Source organism: Fistularia commersonii, chromosome 1 (assembly GCF_037954325.1).
Source record: "Fistularia commersonii isolate RoL2024-O1a breed Wild chromosome 1, RoL_Fcom_v1.0, whole genome shotgun sequence".
Lineage (NCBI taxonomy): Eukaryota > Metazoa > Chordata > Actinopteri > Syngnathiformes > Fistulariidae > Fistularia > Fistularia commersonii.
Genome location: NC_141284.1, coordinates 16,306,473 through 16,327,516, shown reverse-complemented (window position 1 = coordinate 16,327,516; position 21,044 = coordinate 16,306,473). Strand labels below are relative to the sequence as shown.

The window sequence follows — 21,044 nt, the reverse complement described above, 5'->3', positions numbered from 1 at the left end:
GTCGGCAGCAAGAGGATGATGGGCGTGATGAAGGGCTAGCCGCTTAAAATACTCCTGGAGGTGGGGAAGAGTCGTGATTTGCCAGCTGCCGGACTGGAAAGTTGAGAATCATTCTCTCCACATATCCCAAAATAAAAACAAAGTTTATCTGTCTTAATCATATACCTGATGTGATGAAGGCATGAGGACTGTGCATGACAGAACAGAGTCTATGGCCTTGGTTAAACCAGCCCTGTCCCCATATGAGGACATTGCAAAAGTGCGTTAAAATGACTCTTAAAGACTATATTCAGCCTCTTTAAAATGTAGTCCTCACATAAGGGCATGAAGTTTATTGTTGTACAATCCAACAGTTAAACTAATGAATTTAAGTCCCCAGGTGAACCACTTGTAAGGGTATTGGTGAGAAAAAATGTCATACTTTGTAGTTTTTCCTAATTAAATATTACTTTTAGACATCCTAATAAACCCACTGCAACCATATGAGGACTCTCCACGTTTCTTTATAGTTCCGAACCATCGTGGATCAGAGGCACCTGAATGAGTAAGGAAGTAAACCTGAAGCAAAAGGCCTCTTGTTCTGGTACAAGTAAAGTGCACAGAATTTTCAACAAATGCCTGACATGGCGTCGAAAATGTTATTTCGGGTAAAACAATTACAAATGAGGCTTTATAAGATGCTTGTTAACAATATGTAATGTGGATATTTTCTTCAACCATTAATACATGCACAACGTGAGAAATTCTCTTAACCACTGTTCATGGCATAAATCATTAACTTTCATTAATGACTTTAATCCTTCACATGTAATTGACAATGAATGATAACGTGAAGAGCTAAAACTGACATAAAAGGGTAATTTAGTGAGCCCAACCAGAGATAGTCATGGAAATCCGACAGCCTTCATGGGACAAATGTATTTAAATATTTTGTCTCATTACTCGTACTAGTCTTAAAATAAGATGTTCATAGCAGCATGATAAAAAAAACTTAATGTGTTTTTAAGCCAGTATTTGTAAATTGTTGCCTATTAACTAACATCTCGGTAAAGGTAAGCTATGGAAAGATAATGATATTGAACTGAGACTTGGAAACTAGCATAAGCAAATTCAGGTCAGATGAGCTAACTTAAGTGTTACGGGCATCGCGAGCGCATTGGTAACCAATAAACAGAGGTTGTGCATAGGTTACCTGCTCCACAGAGTCCAGACGGTCTTCTTCCCGTGTGCATCCAGTCCCTCTTCATCCTCTGGACCAGCCTCAGCGCTGTCATAGACACTTCGTGGTTCTTGTCTCCGAACTCAAGCATCTGGGCGAAGCGGGGGATGTACAGGCAGGGGTCTGCAAGAGAATAGTGATTATAAAAAATCCTCCAGTATTTTTGCTATGTTCCCACTTTTCTTTGTCTATAGGTTGGGGTACAGTCCAGGGGAAGTAAGCAGATCTGGATGACCTCCCGACCTTTACAGAATCAACAGCTTCAATTTCTTAGAGAGTGTCCATGCATGTCAAGTTGCTGAAGACCCAGGGACACCAGTGTCAGGGCAGCAGTCTCAGGACCAGCATGCTGATGAGCTTGCTACCAACTGAAGCAGGCGCCATAGCGGCTCAAGGCAAAAAAAAACAAAAAAACACAGGGGTTGGTTTTAGCAAATGCAACATCCTTGGTTTGGAAAAATAAATAAATAAATAATCTTGTCATGTTTTTTATATTCTCATGGGTTCAAAAGCAGCGAACCAACTTGGCCAAAGGCCTGTTTGGACTGCTGGCCGGCAAAGGGGATTTTAAGTGCGACCGTAGTGTTTTCCCTCAGAAACTGCCATTGCAAACAAGTAAGATCGTGACCTATACATAGTGTTGATAAATGATAAAAAAAATAAATAAATCAAATAGAATTTAAAAAAAGATAGTAATAGGTAAAGGTCAGACTTGTTAGAAGAGTCAAAGTTCTACACCTCTATATCAGCAATGTTCACACAAACCATTAATATACAGGAAAAACAAATACAAATAAAAAAAACAAATAACCTACCTCAATATTTGTGAAATAATTGACCTTTACAACTTAAGTGCCATATATTTCAAATTATAAAAAATATAAACTTTCAGTTTTGATGCCTAATATTTTTAGTTAATTCTCGAACTTTCTTTTGAAAAACATATTTTCACCTCTTTCGTGTGGCCCTGGTTCCGAGTGATAACAATAGTAACTTGCCACAGCTCTGGGTTCCAAATGATGAAATATCAGCTATATCAACTAATATCAGCTACATGTTTGCAAGTTTTTTGTTAGTGAAGTCTAACCGCATACTACAACGGTTGGAGGCCAATCCGGATTAGAACGTATATTTAATTTTCCAGTGAGAGAAAAGTACAATGTCATCCAAACCAATCTGATCAAGAGAGTCATTTTGCAATAGCTGCGTTTAATATATATTTTTTTGGTCATCTGCCCCCTTCCCGCACGCACATGCGTTCTCTCACACACACGCTGCGTTTGCTTCCAGGGCATTTATGTCAAATGTAAAGCGTTTCATCATTGCTTTATCTCCATTTCAGCCGCGGGTCTAACCTGCGGGGCGGAGGAGAGGCAGTTATGAAGCTGACGCACTCTGCGGAGCTGATTAAGGGCGGCGCTTCTTCCGCTATGACGTCTATGTTATGCGCAAATGTGATTGGTCTGCGTGAAGCGCTGGGCGTTTGAGGGGGGAGGGGGGAAAAAAACGGGGGTACGGAGAAAAAAAATAGATCGGAGCTGCAAAAGTCCCGACAAATGAGTGTCAGCTCGGAAGGTTCCGGCCGCGGCGCAACGCAGCGGCTCCCGGTGTCTCGACGGCCGGAGCGGGGGGGGGGGAAGCTGGAGGAAAAACCTTGAGGATTACCACGGAGGCGGGGTGGAAAGATAAATAAATCGGAAGGAGGGAAGCACCAGCTGTGACTCTCCGGATTAGCCACTCGCTGAAAAAGGGAAAACACGACGCTTATTAGACATTTTTTCCGACCAACCCCCTCCTCCTCCGACCCGGGGAGGATGAGCTGACCGAGCCGGAGAAAAGTATTCGCGTCACGGTGGAAGTTGAGGATCGAGCCGCCGGCCGGGAAGGTCCTGGTCGGATAACTGAATGCAGAAGCTTAAAGTTCGTCTGGTTCCGCCGGTTTGACACGGCGTTTTAGGAGCTAAAATTCAATCGTGGGAAAACGGTTGAGTAAACGGTCAGTCTCTCATTTTTTTTCCGCCGCTGATTCGCTCCAACGGATACATCGAACGGAGAGGAAAGCTGCTGCTTGAGCTGATGCCAACAGCGGACTGCAGGTTGCTCCATCATGGCCGGATCATGAGGTGTCTGACTTTCCTGCTCCTACTACCGGAAACGCTGAAAAAGTCCAAAAAGCTCCCGGTATGTTATGAGATCCTGACGCTGTCACTGTCCAGCAAGCAGCAGCAGCAGCAACAGCGAGAGGAAGAGGAGGAGGAGAAGAAGAGGAGGAGAAGGGGGAGGAAGAAGATGGCTGCGGAGCTCTATCCCGCCGCTAGCACCGAAAACGCCGGCCTGGCAAACGGTACCACGGTGGCGGACACCGAGAAGACCAAGGAGGTGCCGGTGAGCAAGGTGAGCGGCGGCGCGGCGACCTCCCCGACCGCCCAGCAGAACATCAACAACAACAACGTGGAGCCGCCGAGCTGGCAGTGCAGCCACCCCACGCTGAGGGAGAGGTAAACCGGCCACGGAGCCCATCTTCCACCCGCAACCCCCCCAAAATTAACCCTTCAATTATAAATAAAAAAAAAAAACGCGAAAAGTCAATTAAACTCTCACAATTGTATAACGACGTGACATCTCAGTGAAAGGGGGGAAAGGAGGATTTAGGGAAAAAAAAAGAAGAGATCATCGTGCTCTTATTTTGAAAAGCATCGCTTACATCGGGAGTCGAGTCGTAGACCAACAGGAAGTTACCTGCGCCTAATTGGATAATTGATTTTCTTTAATTTTGTCCTTATCAAGGCACCGCCAGCTCATCCGATTATTTTTTCAATTTCACCTGCTGATTAAGTTATTATCCCCCAAGACGTAAATAAAATAGCAGCGCTGCAAGATTTAATTTGAATCTAGGATTATGAAAAAGTGGTGAACACTCCAGTGAGCCCCCCTACTGGAGTAAAGACACATAGAATGTCAATAAAAGTCAAGTCATTGTCTTAGGACAGTTATCTTCACTTTCCTTTGTGAAACTAAGAGCTTTCAACCACCGACATTTACATTTTTTCCATCTCAAACCTATGAAAAGATAGGTGTCTCTGGGCAAGATGTGTGTGTGGGAGGGCTGTATGTTATACAACACTGGGGGACTTATTGGTGAATCCTGCTCTTTCAGGAATGCCTTGATGTTCAACAATGAGCTGATGGCCGATGTCCACTTCATCGTCGGTCCCCTGGGGGGGTCTCAGAAGGTCCCCGCGCACAAGGTATGGTTTTATAGCTCTTAGAATTTGTATTAATTTCCCTCTCTCTTTTTAAGTGACTTACATTTTTAACTGCAGATTTGTCAGTAATTACCAGCTAAAAGATTGGTTGCTAATTTCTTTAGGTGTTTTGTTCATTTTCCATGTCCTCTAAAGTATTTTGTCAACAAAATTTGGGTTAATTTTGGTCAATCTTAATGGGCAGATGATCTCCTCTGGTCTTTTTTTGATGGGCGGGAGGCATTCTTTTTAGATTTTTATTGTAAATTCTTGCAACTTTTCAAGCAGGTTTTGTTAAACCTAAATGCACATCTGGTAGACCATTTCAGGTCGGAGTGTTTCTTTGAAAACTGGTGGTTGAACTGATTAAGAATTTTTTTTTGTATTCTGAAAAAGATTAAATCAACAGTGACATCCCCATGGCAGATTGTGTTTTACTTGACCCTGACGTATATGCGCCTCCTCCTCTCCCCCTGCTACTACCCTTCCCGCTCCCCCTTTCAGTATGTGCTTGCCGTGGGAAGCTCCGTCTTCTGTGCCATGTTTTACGGTGATCTGGCCGAGGAGGAGTCCGAGATCCATATCCCAGATGTGGAACCTGCTGCTTTTCTAATTCTGCTGAAGTAAGTGAAGTGGCTGCTCAGCGGCAGCGGCCATGATGACGAGTGCAGTCAGTGTTACTTCAAAGCAAGTTATTACTCATCCAGAGCTCAAATGCAGCCTTGCTGCCAAAAAGCTGGAAGCATCGGAGAGCGGCAGCAGAAACGCAGCATTCAGTAATTGCTGTTTTTTCTCTTAGTTCTACCCCTCACTCCCCTTTATCTCCTCCCCCCAGCCCAATCATTTTCTTGGAGCCGGTTTCAAATTAGCCGTCCCATTGCTGGTTCTAAACTGTCCGGAGCCATTCCAGCCCCAAACAGAGCGTTCCACTCAGAACCGAAGTGGAAATTAATCTGAAGCGCCAGTTTAAACAAGCGGAATCTAAATCCGGCAGCCCAGGATTAACATTTGGGACAGCCACCCTCACACAAACATACGCCAACATAGCATTTTCATAAAAGCCAAGGAGTTTCTGGAGGTTATTGGTGACTTGTTTCCTAGTTCTTCTTTTTTTCTGGTTTTCACATTACATTGAGGCTTATTTATGTATTCTTTGCAGATGAACACATTTTTAGGGATTTTCAGGCCATTTTTACTGATTTTAGAACATTTATGACTATTTTTAAATTTCTTCTACATATTACCTGGTCATTTCTAATGATTCCTTTTTAAACCATAGTCTCATCTTTTTCCAGCACTTTTGTATTTTTTTCTATTCATGCATTTTGGTAGATACAGAGGTCATTTCAGGGGGTTTCCTTTTAATTCAGGTCATGTCTTTTGGTAGGATTTGTGCTTCAGCAGGTCATTTGGTATTTTATCCTGTACTTTTTTGCTATTTAGTTTACATATGACCAGGAGACACCAATCATTTTACCAGGTCAATAATAAATAAAACTGTGACTCACTGTGATGAACCTTTGTCCGGGTTGCAGGTACATGTATAGTGACGAGATTGACCTGGAGGCAGACACGGTGCTGGCCACCCTGTACGCTGCTAAGAAGTACATCGTCCCCGCGCTGGCCAAAGCCTGTGTCAACTTCCTGGAGACAAGCTTGGAGGCCAAGAATGCCTGTGTCCTCCTGTCACAGAGCCGTCTGTTCGAGGAGCCCGAGCTAACGCAGCGCTGCTGGGAGGTGATTGACGCCCAGGCCGAGCTGGCGCTCTGCTCTGAGGGCTTCTGTGAGATTGACCTGCAGACACTGGAGATCATCCTGCGGAGGGAGACACTCAACACCAAGGAGGTGGTAGTGTTTGACGCTGTCATGAACTGGGCCTCCGCTGAGTGCAAGAGACAGGGCTTGGGGCCGACAACCCGAAATAAGAGGGATGTCCTGGGGAAGGTGCTGTTCTTGGTGCGGATCCCCAGCATGAGCCTGGAGGAGTTTGCCAATGGGGCGGCGCAGTCCGACATCCTGACGCTGGAGGAGACTCACAACATGTTCTTGTGGTACACAGCGGCCAACAAGCCCAAGCTAGACTTCCCCCTGACGACAAGGAAGGGCCTTGCACCACAGAGATGCCACCGTTTCCAGTCCTCGGCCTACCGAAGCAACCAGTGGCGCTACCGCGGCCGCTGTGACAGCATCCAGTTTGCGGTGGACAAGCGGATCTTCATAGCCGGGCTGGGGTTGTACGGTTCGAGCGGGGGCAAGGCCGAGTACAGCGTCAGGATTGAGCTCAAGAGACAGGGCGTCACCCTGGCACAGAATCTCACCAAGTTCGTGTCGGATGGCTCGAGCAGCACGTTCCCGGTGTGGTTCGAGCACCCGGTGCAGGTGGAGCAGGACGCCTTTTACACAGTCAGCGCTGTGCTAGACGGGAACGAGCTGAGCTACTTTGGCCAGGAGGGCATGACAGAGGTGCAATGCGGCAAAGTGACCTTTCAGTTCCAGTGCTCATCTGACAGCACCAACGGGACAGGGGTCCAAGGGGGTCAAATCCCGGAGCTCGTGTTCTACGCATGAAGCCCCCCTCCAACATGGGAGGGGCAGTCCCCAGCCTGGCAACCACACCAATGTAGCATGGAAATGGCCGCTGCAGCAGACTCCCCGGTTTGGGTTCTAAGCTGCTGTTAGAGGAGAAGGAGCCTTTTATCCTATTTAAATTAATATTATTTTTTTAATTTAAAATGCTTTTTGGAACGGGGCAGCGGCTGCCGCTGCTCCCAGAACAACACTGACAGTGTTCAGTTTTTGTTTTTGTTTTTTTTTCGGTGAGTCTGAGCCGCACAACAGGACGACACCTGCTTCAACACACACCTCGTTTTTTTCAGAGCAGCGGCAGGAGGGAACTGAACCCAGTGTTATTACTGTTAGTTCTACGTTAAAAAAAAAAACAAAAAAAAAAAACAAAAAAAACAAACTAGTAGAGAACCTTGTCAGCTGTTTTGCACTCGAGGGACAACCTCAGAAAAACTTGTCTTTTTGGGAGCGTGGGAGTTGTCTTGACCAGTCGATGGCTTCTCAGACAACGCCCGTACAGAGGAATGATGATTCCCTTGGTGACGAAAATATTAGGGATTCCATACTGAATCAAGCAGCAGACACTTCGCTATCATGGTGCCTGGGTGGGGTGGGGCAGGGTGGGGGGTTGCAGGCAATTGGTGGAGCGGCAGTGCCCTCTGGCGGCCTCTGAGAGACCTACACCCTGATTTTTTGTGTTGAGTAGTTGATGAGGGAAAGGCGGACACAAATCCAAGGTGGATGAGCTCTTATTCAGAGATTTATCAAGATTTGTTGCAAGTTCTGGGGCTCAGTCAGATGTCTGAAGTAATATTTATTTTTATTATATTTTTCCTTCCCAGTTTCAACTGCACAGTCATGTTGTGGTCACAGTACGCAGACAATAAACTTAAGTTTCCTATATTTTGTCGTTTACTGTTTTTACTCCACACTTTTACTATTTTATCCACTATCATGTTTAATTTTTCAGACCAAAGATAAATTGTGAAGAATACATTTAAATTATCTGAAAAAAAGTATTTGGAAAATTTGACAAAAATGTATTACATAAGAAAATCTGTAATAAACTACCTTCAGAAAGCGAGTGACAGAATATTTTCAAAAATCAAGTTATTACTGTAGTTCCCTCAAGAAGATAAAACCCGCGTCTGATGCACATGGGCGCGCGTCAGTAACAATTGGCTTGTCCTTCGAAAGGTTTTTGAGATCAGTCTGATTGCCAAATTCAATCAACAAGTTCATTTACCCCTCATAGTTTCAGTTGCACAGTCATGGCATGATCAAAAATGAACTTTGTTCCGCACTGCGTATGTGTGCCAATATAAGTGATAACTACTTCAGGTAGTTGTCTTCTTAATTTTCTCTTATTTTTGTTTTGTATTCTTGTTACTGATTTCCCTGCTTATTTTTTATTTTCATTTTTTATTTTTTATTTGTGGTTGAAGAAATCCATGGACAAGTTTTTTTCCCCAAATGGGTCATACTGGATTAGCAAAAATAATAATCTCACACTTTAGAATCTACAAAGGACCCTAACCCTGAACTAAAACATGACACCATGACCCACAAAAATCTGAAAAATCATATCAACTCTGTATAGGTCCTAAGTTACTTTTCTTTCTCCCCCGTAGTTGATCGACACTTCATATTTAAGAAAAAAAAAAGTGCGAATGATACAGACACAGGATTGAGATTTTTTTTCCCGTCTGAACCAGGAAGAGACACAACGGAGGGAACCGGCGAAGGGATCAGTTTGATCATATCGGCTGTTTTCTCCTCAACTGTCATGACTTTAGACTGAACAATTCAGAGTATAAAAATCGACCTTCATATTTAATCCTCACTAGTGGGGGGGGGGATGATAATCTCACCGTGCACATCCGCAGCGTGAGAAGGGGACCGAGGTCAAAGGTCATACCTATGGCAGGGGCGTTGATGCACAGCTCCCGAGACAGAACCAGAAATGTCCTCCCTAAGATGTAGACGTTCACCTGTGAAGCAGAGAAAGATAAATATTCAGGTTTCTACAGGTCAACTGTTTTTTCAGCACTGCGATGTGATTGGCTGACTGATGGAAATGCAGTGGTTTCCATATGTGAGAGCATTGACATATTCAAGACACTTTGCCTCCACAAAGTCTGGTATTTAGATGTCAAATAGATTTTCCTGTCCAACCAATAGGCAAAGATTTAGTTACACTGAAGTTCGACTGACATCAAATAGACATCCCTCTGACATCGAAATGAAGTTGGCTGATAAAGATGCACTTCAGAATTAGGTGTTGGAGTGATGGGCCCTAAAAAGCTGCTGACAAAGTAAAGTGTGATTGTATTCATATGATTATGATATGTGATTCAGCTGAGGAAGACAGGGCATTTCTCAAAGTCTATGGCACTAAAGTTTTGTAAAAAGATTTTGTCAAAACAAATCAACATTTTGAGAAAATGTTGATTTTTAGTTTCCCTCATGATATTTTTGTCATGAAGCTGACCTAAATTGTTAATTTTACCAAGGTTCAGGGAGCTGACTTAAGCTGTTTTTCTTAAAAAAAAAAGAAAAAAGAAAATGAAGCAGAACTTTCTGGAATTTTGTCAAATGATTACCATGTATTTTCAAGGGCTTTCATTTGGCTGACTTGCTGACTTTTCCACTGTTTGTTATTTACATATTTCTGACGGATTTTATCTGGGAATCTTCCAATTGACTTGGCGCCTCACATTAGTAGTGATAAAAGATCTGGGTTTTATCGGCCACAGTGGAAGAACTCATTACACTCTGCTGTAGGTCCATTAATCAGGACAAAAACCACACTTTTTTGTAAACCAACGTTCCCTGCATGCCCCAGGCAATGGAACAAGGTGGTAGCTCCAGGGTTAAGTGCTCATTTTACATAACCGGCTCCGAGGGCTGTAGAACGTTTCACTTCCATATGTTTGATTAAACGCTGAGCTCAGCCGGCATTTGATGGGTTTGTTTCCCAGCAACAAATTCTCAAGCTCATTAATTTCTAGTTTAGCGGGGGCGGCATCAAACAGCTGCCCCACCTGCATCATCATACGGGCTCAGTTATTTTGGTTCACATGAGGATTTCACTCTACAGCTCCACTCATTGTCAAGTCTTTTTCTCCTCTTCAATAACTTTGCTTGGGTCTTTACAAAATTGTAGAGAATAAAAGTACCGCACTGAATACAGAAAATTATCTTAAAACAAAAATGAAAAACTATATTCAGGAAAAAAAAATAAATAAAACAAATACTTGAAATCTGCATAACATTACAGACAAATCAGAAAAAGAGTAAATAAAATAAGCCAAGAATTTGCCACGTATTTATATGAATAACAATCAAAAAAGATGATAAATCAGTCAGAACAAACAAGCCCACCCCCCACAAAAAAAAGGAACTACATATCAGTCAAATGTGACCTAAAGTATCAGGAACCACATTTCCAGAGGAAATACTACTAAACCATCTGAGAAACTGAGCAATAAACAAGTCAACAATGAAAAAAAAAAGAATAAAATATTGGGGGGTGGGGGGGGTTAGCAGCGAGGAGGTGATATTTTTAAACGAGAAAATTGTGTCAGCACTCTTATTTAGATGTATCTGGCAACACTGAACTGAGATACCCCAAACTTGAGTGAACATCAGCAATGAGATCAAGATCAAAGTCTTGGAGAAACAATCTGACAAGTAAAACGAACCTCGAAACTGCCAACAAAAATAGCTGAAAAACCTATATGACACCTGCTGACTATCAAAACAAAAGTCTTTACCAAGTCTCAGTAAAAGTAGTTTATGGGTAAAATCATGCTGAATTCATGTTCAATCCCCCCCCCCCCCCCCCCCCCCCCGGTCTTATTGTAGGTGACCTGATAAAGTTCTTGCAGCTGAGTGGTGCCAGCTTACTCGAGCCACTACTTTTTTTTTTTAATCCCTAAGCGGGTGAACTTTGCTGGAGAGGACACACGCACGCGCGCACGCGCGCACGCGCGCACACACACACACACGGCAATGTTCTAAAAATATACATTTTTCAAGGTTTGTTATTCATTCGCTAGGTTAAATCAAAGTTCACTTATCAGAGGTACTAAGCAGGATGGTGGCAAAGGGAGGTCTCTCGTACCCTGGCTATGCAGTACCCAGTTCCGAAGAATTGCACCTCCCCTGCCCGCCATATTCATGCAACATGTGACCCTGAACAGCAGGTCCTGAAAATGAAAGGAGATGGGATCCAGGTCTATCTTCATGCCATGAAAGAGGCTAGGCAGGAGACCAGAGACCTGGATCAGTGGGGCGGGGCAAGGCGGGGATGGATACAGACAGGCATGGGGCGGGGTTGTATGTCTTCATGGTAATCATATTGGCCCCTCCCCTCACGGATGTTTCATTGTCTTTTAGCAGAAAATTGACCGGGAGGGGGAGGGGTCTGAATAAAAAAGGATCCATTGACTTTCCTGGCGGATAACAAAGACAGGAAATTGCTGCCTCAACACAGCCCCTCTCCGTTTAAATGCATCGTGCTCACAGAATTCACTTTCCACAGTGGCAGCGGGTCATGAACTCTGGCCTTAAGTCTGTCACTTCTGCAGACCCCAGGGTGGGTGTGTGTATCTGTGTGGGGTGGGAGTCATGACGGATGGACTCTTGCTCGCCCGCACAGATGCTCCACACAGCTATTCTAGGATCTGGATTCCAGGAATTTATATGTAAAATAGCAGGAGCTTGGCGCAGGAGGAGTGTATGATTGACAGGTTGTCAACCGGAGATGGTGGTTCTAAGGAAAAGAACCTTCTTTAAATAGAAATTATTTTTGGAGTATACCTTTTGATATGCAGTCTTGGAGAAATCTTTACATCCCTTCTTTTCTAAATGCAAATATTCGATCTAACAACTGACCCCCACCCCCCGAACCCTCAACGCTCAGAATAACAAGTTCCATCCTGTTCGAGCTATCAGCTGTTCGTGTCAAGTCACCTGTTACCATGAGTGCCGTCAATAACACCGGGAAGTGGCGGGAGGCTCTGTCCCTGGGTTTCCTCCCCCCACCAGCCCAAATCACAGGGTATTGATCTGGCATTGATCAATAACACTATTAACCCAGTACTCTTTCATTCCCCCATTCCCCCAAACAATGAGCAACAGCCGAGCAGGTGTCATTGTGGGGTGGGGGGGGATTAATCGGATTTGCAGAGCAGCAAGCAGGAGCACCAGCGGATATACAACTCCCCCACAGACCCCTTAAGCCACCCCTTCACACACATGCCTGGGTGGGGTATGAGTGGTATATGTGTGGGGGTGTGTATATATAAGGGGTGGGGCTGCTTGGAGACAGCTGGGGACATAAAAATACCCCCCACGCGACCAGCTGTGACTCTTAAAAAAGTCCCACCAGCCTCCCCAGCACCCCTATTACCACACCCAGTACTCATTCTGGTACATTAACCACATAGACAAATGGGGGGGGGGGGGGGGGGGTAGGCTAAATTTACACACACACACACACACACACACACACACACACACACACACACACACACACACACACACACACACACACACACACACACACACATACACACCCTGTTAAATGAAGCACACCACAGGTGGAACTAAACATTTGAATAAGTTTTCTGCGTTGTTTCCTTGTGAATACTGATGAATTTTATCAATTTTTGTAGACTTCAGGCCTTATTTTGTCATTTCCTGTCTGAATTTCTCTGCAGTTTCAGGCAAATGTAGTGGCATTTCAGGCTGATTTTACAGGGAGATTTATAGCTAAACCTTTTAGACAATACAAGGGCAATTTGACATTTGTCTGAAACTTTCTGCAGGTGTGTAGTTCTTTTCTGGCCTTTTGACAAGTTTCTGGATTTTTAGACATTTTATTGCTAGATTTCAAGGTGATTAATTCTGGATCAAGTCAGGTTTAATGACACCGCTGAAGGGCGGATGGCTGCAGTGCATAATGGGATTCGTGGAGGTTAATCAATGTAAGGAGCTGCTTTATGGAGCACTTTAAGGCAGATTTGGAACTTCTTAGAGTGGGAAAAATTTTTAAGGGTGTTCAAATTTCACCTGGGATTAGCATTTATCATATTCAAAGTCAAAATCCATGACAGAAACTTTCCCTGGGAAGGAGCATTTATTTACATAAAACAAATGAATCTACTTGGTGTCTCCAGATCTCCAATTCAAGTGATATGGAAAAAAAAAAAACTTCAGGCAATGTTTCAAATGATTCCTCACAGAATTTTCAGGTTATTGAATATGAACAAAGTTAAGTGTTAATTTTAGATTTAATAGCTTTAATAACTTCTCTTTGCTATTTCACCATTTATCATTTCATACTCCTTTAGTGTGTATTTGTCAGCTTACTTGGTATACAACACATCATGGACTACAAGTCCCACACTAGCATCAGTAGCTCAACATCCTCTCCATACTGCTTCGAGACCCCTAACAACAGCACAGAGGTGAGTCTCACACACACACAATGCAGCTGCACTTTCTGTGTTTCACACTCAACTTTACCTTTCACAATACTGTTTACATTTCTGTGTAGGTTCACAGCTCCCTGCACCATTACATCAGGTTACTACAGTATGTTTATTATTATTCGTCACACTTATCTGGATTCACTGTAGATGGCAAAGTAAGAATGTCATTGTTTCGGGAAACACATTTCCAGACTTTACATATGACAGCTGACACTTTGTATCTTGAATCTATTTTATTTTCTTATTTGGAAAATCATTTGTCAAATTTATCAGGTTCCTTCCTGCTGGTGAGCCCCACTAACTCTGGAAGTTGTAAACACTCAAGGGAATGAGATGGACAAATATTTTCTAAAAAAGATATATATATATTAAACTATTTTTTAATTGTCCTCCGTATTCATAGAATTTTTTTATGACAGAGGTTTAATTGTTTGGTTTTTCTTTTCTTTTCCAGCGACCGTGACAACCAGGATCCAGGCATACTGACAGAGTGAGAGGGCAGAGGGACGTACCTGCAGCAGGTCACTGAGGTCCAGCAGCATGTCTGACACCATACTATTCAAGGAGAGCCAACATCAATGAGGTCAAACAACTCCAAAAGCCACACACCAGCCCAGTTTTACAAATCACTCTCAAATCATGTAAAAGAATGAAAACAATGAATTCTTTCATCAAACGTGAAACAAATCACAGCACAAAACACCTAGTAGAAAATCATTCTAGTATTTTCTCCGTCCTCAAGCAGGTATAATCATTCATTCAAGTTCATTTTTATCAAATAATTCACATTTGGTTTTCTCTGAATTCTTGGTCATTACAGGTGGTCCTCACTTAATGATGGGGTTACGTTCCAAGGGGTCTGTTGTTTAGCGAGTTTGTTGTTAAGCGAAACACCGTTTCTACCGTACTACCGTAGAGTATTTACGTACACGCCGGCCATTTGAACTGTGATATTTTACTTTTTTTTCTATTAATGTTTGTATTTGCATGAATATAGGCCAATTATAAACGCGGGTAAGTGAGTACAATACATACTCACTCACAACTTGGCTGCTAGCACATTCTACAAAGCCCAAAGTCATTGTTTACTGTGTATGTCATTAAATGAGGACCATCTGTAATGTCCATTCTTTAAATGTTTTTAATTCCAGGCTTTTTTGAAGTCAATTTGTAAAATTTTTTTTAAAACGTATGATCAGGAAAAAAAATCTTCTCACTAATTCACAGGGAGCTCTACTAATTTTCAGATACTAAGCAAAATTACATATATATTGTCTACAATTAAATTGTATTTGTTTTAAAACTGTGACATCATCGCATTTCATCAGAAACCTGACCCCTTAATTCTCCCTGGCCACAGTGTCTCTGAAGCTACAGCCTCACAAATACAATCAGCTATGATGAAATGGGGGTGGGGGCGATTCCAAGCCTTCAGGAGCTTCGCTTGGCAGTGTGATCACTGATTTTAACATCATACAATGGTGTAGATAGGACAGCAAGAACCGCTAAAGCGTACCCACTCAGAGAACGGAGTCTCAGCTACCTGTCTCTCGACTATACACCCCACCCCAAAAAAGTCGTCTTTTGTGCTAAATCCAACAACAGGTATTTATTCTATTATAGGGGTATATTCCTGTAACTTTTCTTTAATTAACTAGATTAATTGGCAATATTTTGACGATAATTCTTTTCAAATTTTCCAGTAAAGACGACCATCAATTTTCCTCTTCTTTCATTGTCCAGTTTATATCCTGTAAACTGTAAAGTGATTTGTTTCCAAATGAATTCCTCACTGACTGTCATTTGATTCTAATGTGTGCTCAGGTAGCAGGAAACATTGGAAAACAGGAAACATTGCATTCACCTTTCCATGTTTTTGCTGACAAATTACTGTTGTGGTCAAACCTGGAGCGCCCTCCTGTGTTCCGGAAACCACAGTTCACTGACATTACAGTTCAAGGCTGAAGGATACGTGGTGTTCCTTCGGTGCGGCACACAAGGTAGAGACAGGCTGCGATGACATGTAAGACCTTGCGTCCACGGGTCAGGTGCTTTGTCAGTGCCATCTTGTAGAAGTTGAAGGCGGTGTCAAGGCAGTGCCGGTTCATCTGCAGCTGGTGACCCAAAGTGTTGATGCTCTGTTTTGCTGTTTGAGACAGAAACCACATTCTCAACACAAATATAAATATCAGAGCACCCAGCTATCGACTGCCCGACAAAATGCAGGCAGAATTCAAAGCGCCGACTCACCTGGCCCTCAGGTGACCCAGGTGACCCACACTGAATATTTTCAAGGTAATTCTTTTGAGCTGATTTCTTGTTCATTTTATGACAAGTCAAGTTAATTGTCACGGTAATTGCTTGTAAAATTAAGGGAAATTCAAGCAAATCTGCACGAAAATTTAAGGTTCCTTTTCAAAGTTCCCGTTTTTTTTCAGAATTATCTGGATGAATTCTAGTTTATTAAGGTGATAATCGTTGTAATGCTCAATGTCGCCAAACATTTTTCCGTTGTCATACTTAATCTGAATAATTGGCTAATTTTCGTATGATTAAAAAATGGAAACAACAGAAAAGTCACCATTTTGTATATGGCTACTTGTGCTGATATCTAGAAAAACTCAAAACATCATTTTTGCCTATATTCTAAGGGATGTACTTTTGTTTCAGGGGGAAAAAAATGTAATAAGTTACTCGATAAAAGAACAGTTTTTTATGCGACTATGACTCAGGGGATGTTCACATCTTGTGATTGGTCAGACAGCAATGATAGCTTCCTCTGAGGTCACTACCACGATCAAAGGACCTGTACAGACAATGACCACCTGAAATGACTATTCCATGCAGAGAACCCACACACCTGTCATTACATAATGGCACTGCTGTGGGGGTGTGTGTGCCAACACATACCTCTGGAGGCTTACATGTGCACCAGGCCTTTCATTAACACAAACACGTGTGCAAACATGCCCATGTAACTGCATTTGCACACAGCCACGTGAATGCTCCTGATGTTGTCATTTACGCACGCACGCACACACACCTCAAATATTAAAAACATCCTGAACTGGAAAAAATGGAAAAGGAGTCTTTGAATTAAAAAAAGGAAATTAATAGCAACAACAAATTTAAATCATATTCCCATTGTGACCATAATTTGGACGTTTTTAAGAAATGCCTAATATACCGGTTTATTTTGTATTAACAGAAATTGACTGAAATGACAATGTAAAAACAGTTTGTTTTTTGGCATACAGAGCAGGAGGTGGAGCGAATGCAAGTTCGCCAAGTCAATTGAAAACTAACTGGTTATTTTACACGCATACCTAAACTAAGGTATACCAAGGTGTGTGATGACTCTACAGGTAGTGACCCTACGCAGAGAATAAATTAATGACTTATGTACAAGTAGACAACGATTCATGTGATTCATAATTTTTCCGACAGAATGGGACAGCAGTGTATGTCATCTTAGTCATTCATATCCATATTTAATTATAAGTTTTTCAGTTAACCAGCTAACAGCAGTGGGAATACTTGCTATTTAACTAAATCGTTGCTCCAGTGGCCCCAGCAAGTGTCAGAGGTAATGTGTGATAAGAGTATCAGCCAGAATAAAAACAAAGGTGTAAGAGACAGTGATGAGACCAGCGATGCTGTATAGTTTGGAGACAGTGGCATTGAAGAAAAGACAAAGACAAGAGGGAGAGCGGTTAGATGGAGGAAGCAGATTCACTATGGTGACCCCCGAAGGGAGCGGCCGTGAGAGAAAAGAAGTTATCAATTGAAGTAATCCACAACGTTCAGTCTAATGAGCTTGATTTTTTTTTCCCTCTCTCATAGGTCTATCATCCTGTTTGCACAGGATATACTGAAAGGCTAAGGTCTGTCAAATTTTCTTATGCTCTTCATTAACCTTTTTTTACATGATGTATTCATTGATATGCAGTGACTGTTTTGTCATTTGTCAATAGTCATTTTCAACAACATAAGACAAAATGACAACTTGGTACATAAGGCTGTTCCATCTGAAATGAAAGCAATTTTCATCATGGGTTCTCACTAATGATATTGTAGCTGGTATCATAGGAGATCTATGTTAAAAGTTTGGTGGTGTAAATGTGGATTTGTAAGAGGTGCACAGAAACTGTGTCAAGTAGGTCCAAGCTTTTGCATCATTACAAATTAAAGCATCCACATCCTGGACATACTGCTCTATTTCCATGTACATATCTGCACTGTCTATGGACCTTTAAAGATATGAATTAACTGATGACCCGCCAAGGCAAAATCCACTCTACATGAGTTGAATATTTAGTTGTCACCTTTGTGTCACCAGTGATTTAGCAACATAAAGGGGTTATTTTGCACACAAAAATGCAAACCTGAAGAAAAACTAGAGCCTATTGTTTGGCATCCTTACTCAGAGAAAACCGTCTGAGGTTAATAATTCATCTTCATTTCCTTTCCGCTTTTCCCTTCTGGGGTCTCTACAGTGAATCAACCTTCTCCATCTAACTCTATTCTCTGTATCCTCTTCTCTCACTACATCCATACATCTTCTCTTTGGTCTTCCTCTCGACCTACTGCCTGGAAGCTCTAATTACATGATCAGTCTATCAAAATATATTCACTTCCTTCCTCTGTACATGACCCAACCATCTCAGTCTGGCTTCTCTGACCTTCTCGCTAAAAATATCCAGCATGTGCTGTTCTTTGGATGGACTCATTCCTGATCCCAGCCATCCTGGTCACTTCCAAAGAGAAAAGTAGCATCTTCATCTCTGCAACCTCCAGGTCTGCCTCCTGTATTTTCGCCATTGTCGCAGTTTCTAGACCATACAGCATTGCTAGTTTTGTTTCCTTTCATTCTAACTGAGACTTCTATCACATACTACCCCTGACACTTTTCTCAACCCATTCCTGACTGCTTGAACCCTTTTACTACCTCTTTTCCACACTCTTCACTGCTCTGGACTGTTGACCCTAAGTACTTGAAATCCTCCAACTTCTTGATCTCCACTCCCTATAGCCTCATTGTTCCACCCAGGTTCGTCTCATTCTCACACATCTATTCGGTCTTGCTGCGACTAACCTTCAATCCTCTCCTTTCCAGAGCTAACTCCACCTCTCAAGATTTTCCTCAATCTGTTCCCTCAACCTGTGCTCTCACTACAGATCACAGTGTCATCTAAAAAATCAAGGACCACGGAGATTCCTGTCTAACCTCACCTGTCAGCCTATCCATCACCACTACAAACAAGAAGGGGGTCAGAGCTGATCCCTGATGAAGCCCCCTCACCACTGTCTCACAGCTCACATACATATCCTGCCCTGCGCCAGTCTAACATACTTCTCTGCAACTCCAGACTTCCTCAGCACCTCTCTTGGCACCCATAATGCTTGTTCTCGGTCTACAAAGGCACAATGCAGCTCCCTCTGACCTTCTCTACCATTCTTAAAGCAAACATTGCATCTGTAAGACTCTGTCAAGGCATGAAATCATACTGCTGCACACAAATGCTGACTTCTGCTTTCCTCGTCTCCCACCGTAGTCACAGTGAAGTTAAGCACTACATACGCATCGTCATATTTCTTTGTCTTAGCTTTCGGGTGACTTTCGTTTGTCTCATTATCTCCCTCTCTCACTGCCTTTCTCATCATCCCTTTTGAATATTTTCCATGGTGTCCCTTGAGGGTTTGTTCACTGCACTTTTTCCTGCTCTGTGCTGTGTGTGCATGCTTCATGCAAAAAAAATAAAATCTACACTGTAGAGTCAATACTACACCATAAGCATGTTCCCTGGGGTCACATGCCCCCCCCCCCCGTATCGCCCCCCCTGGGGGGAGGGGGGGCGCACCCCACTATTTGAGAAGCAATGCCTTGATCACATTAGCTGTACTTGTCCAGTAATCTGGAAGATCTCCCTGATCACCCACAGCCCTTCTCAACTCTTTTCTGAAATCACACAACACTCCTCCCTTTTTTGCTTCCACCACTTTGTCCTCTGCTGTACCTTTTTCCTCTTTATCTTTCTTAACACCAGAGCCTTCCTACAAACCACCATCCTATGTTGCCTGGCTACACTCTCATCTACCCCTACTTTACAGTCAATGATCTCCTTCAGATTACATTATATAAGATGTAGTCTTGAGACGGAAATGTATTGTCAGATGCTAGAAGAGTGATGGGAAGATGGAAAGAGTACTTTGAAGAGCTGATGAATGAGAACAATGAAAGAGAGGTAAGGATAAAACAGGTGACTATTGTATACCAAAAAAGGGAGCAGAAATTAGAAAAAGAGAAGTTATGAAGGAATTGAAGAGGATGAAGACTGGAAAGGCAGTTGGTCTTGATGATATACCTGTGGAGGTAGGGAAGTGTCTCGGAGAGGCAGCGGTAGAGTTCATGCCTAGATAAATCAACAGGATTTTAGAGGGAGAGAAGATGCTTGAGGAATGGAGAAGTGTGATGGTGCCCATTTTTAAGAATAAGGGGGATGTGCAGAATTGCGGTAACTATAGAGTGATAAAGTTGATGAGCCAGACAATGAAGTTCTGGGAAAGAGTAGTGGAAAATACACAGAGCAGAAGTCAGCATTTGTGAGCTGTATGGTTTCATGCCTAGAAAGAGTACTTCTAGGCTAGAGTACTAGCCTAGAAAGAGTACTACAGATGCAATATTTGCTTTCAGAATACTTGTAGAGAAGTACAGAAGGTCAGAGGGAGCTGCATAGGATATGACAGGGTGCTGAGAGAGGAACTGTGTATTGTATGAGGAAGTCCAGAGTTGCAGAGAAGTATGTTACAGCGGCGCAGGACATGTATGTGAGATGCAAAACAGTGAGGTGAGGTGAGCTATAGGTGAGACAAAGAAGTTCAAGCTGGAGTTGGGAATACATAAGGGATCAGCTATGAGCCCCTTCTCTCTTGCAGTGGTGATGGACAAGCTGACAGATGAGGTTAGACAGGAATCTCTGTGGACCATGATGATTTTAGATGGCATTGCAATCTGTTGTGAGGGCAGAGAACAGGTGGTGGAAAATCTAGAGAGGTGTAGGTATGCTCTGGAAAAGAGAGGAATGAAGGTTAGCTGCAGCGAGAGAGAATAGGTTTATGGCAATGAGATGGACCAAAGATGGACCAAACTTCCTGGGGCTACAGGAAGTAGAGATAAAGAAGGTGGAAGAGGGCACTCTGCAATAGAAGAATACCAGCCAGAATGAAAGGAAAGGTTGTTTGACGGTTGTGAGACCAGTGACGCAGTATGGTTTGGAGACAGTGGCATTGAAGAGAAGACAAGAATCAGAGCTGGATTACCAGGAATGTAGATTTTGACATTGTCTTTGGGAGTGACAAAGACGGGTAGGATCAAGTATGAGTCTATCAGAAGGACAGCACATGTTAGAGACTTTGGAAATATGGTCTGAGAAGCGAGACTGAAACAGTTCAGTCATATACAGAGGAGGGATATTGGCAGAATGATGCTGGGGTTGGCCCTGCAAGGCAAGAGGT

At 42.8% G+C, this 21,044-nt stretch overlaps 2 protein-coding genes across 3 annotated transcripts in view; one reads left to right on the top strand and one right to left on the bottom strand.

The window, feature by feature from the left end:
• Positions 1-21,044, bottom strand: part of brf1a (BRF1 general transcription factor IIIB subunit a) — a 70,266-nt gene that overhangs the window by 41,861 nt on the left and 7,361 nt on the right. Inside the window, exons 4-7 of the mRNA XM_086151636.1 lie at positions 15,502-15,675; positions 14,042-14,073; positions 8,948-9,020; positions 1,193-1,342 (exon numbers count right to left, since the gene is read on the bottom strand). Of these exons, the coding sequence (XP_086007762.1) occupies positions 1,193-1,342; positions 8,948-9,020; positions 14,042-14,073; positions 15,502-15,675 (429 nt within the window). The remainder of the gene's footprint in view (positions 1-1,192; positions 1,343-8,947; positions 9,021-14,041; positions 14,074-15,501; positions 15,676-21,044) is intronic.
• Positions 2,769-7,932, top strand: LOC147237592 (BTB/POZ domain-containing protein 6-B-like). Of its 2 annotated transcripts, XM_086151626.1 has the most exons (5): positions 2,769-3,342; positions 3,436-3,717; positions 4,377-4,467; positions 4,969-5,087; positions 6,000-7,932. In XM_086151626.1, the coding sequence occupies exons 1-5, from the start codon at positions 3,296-3,298 to the stop codon at positions 7,030-7,032; spliced, it is 1,572 nt and encodes a 523-aa protein (XP_086007752.1). In that variant the 5' UTR covers positions 2,769-3,295; the 3' UTR covers positions 7,033-7,932. The 2 variants fall into 2 exon arrangements, with proteins under 2 accessions (XP_086007752.1, XP_086007744.1); XM_086151618.1 differs by having other exon boundaries at positions 2,769-3,717.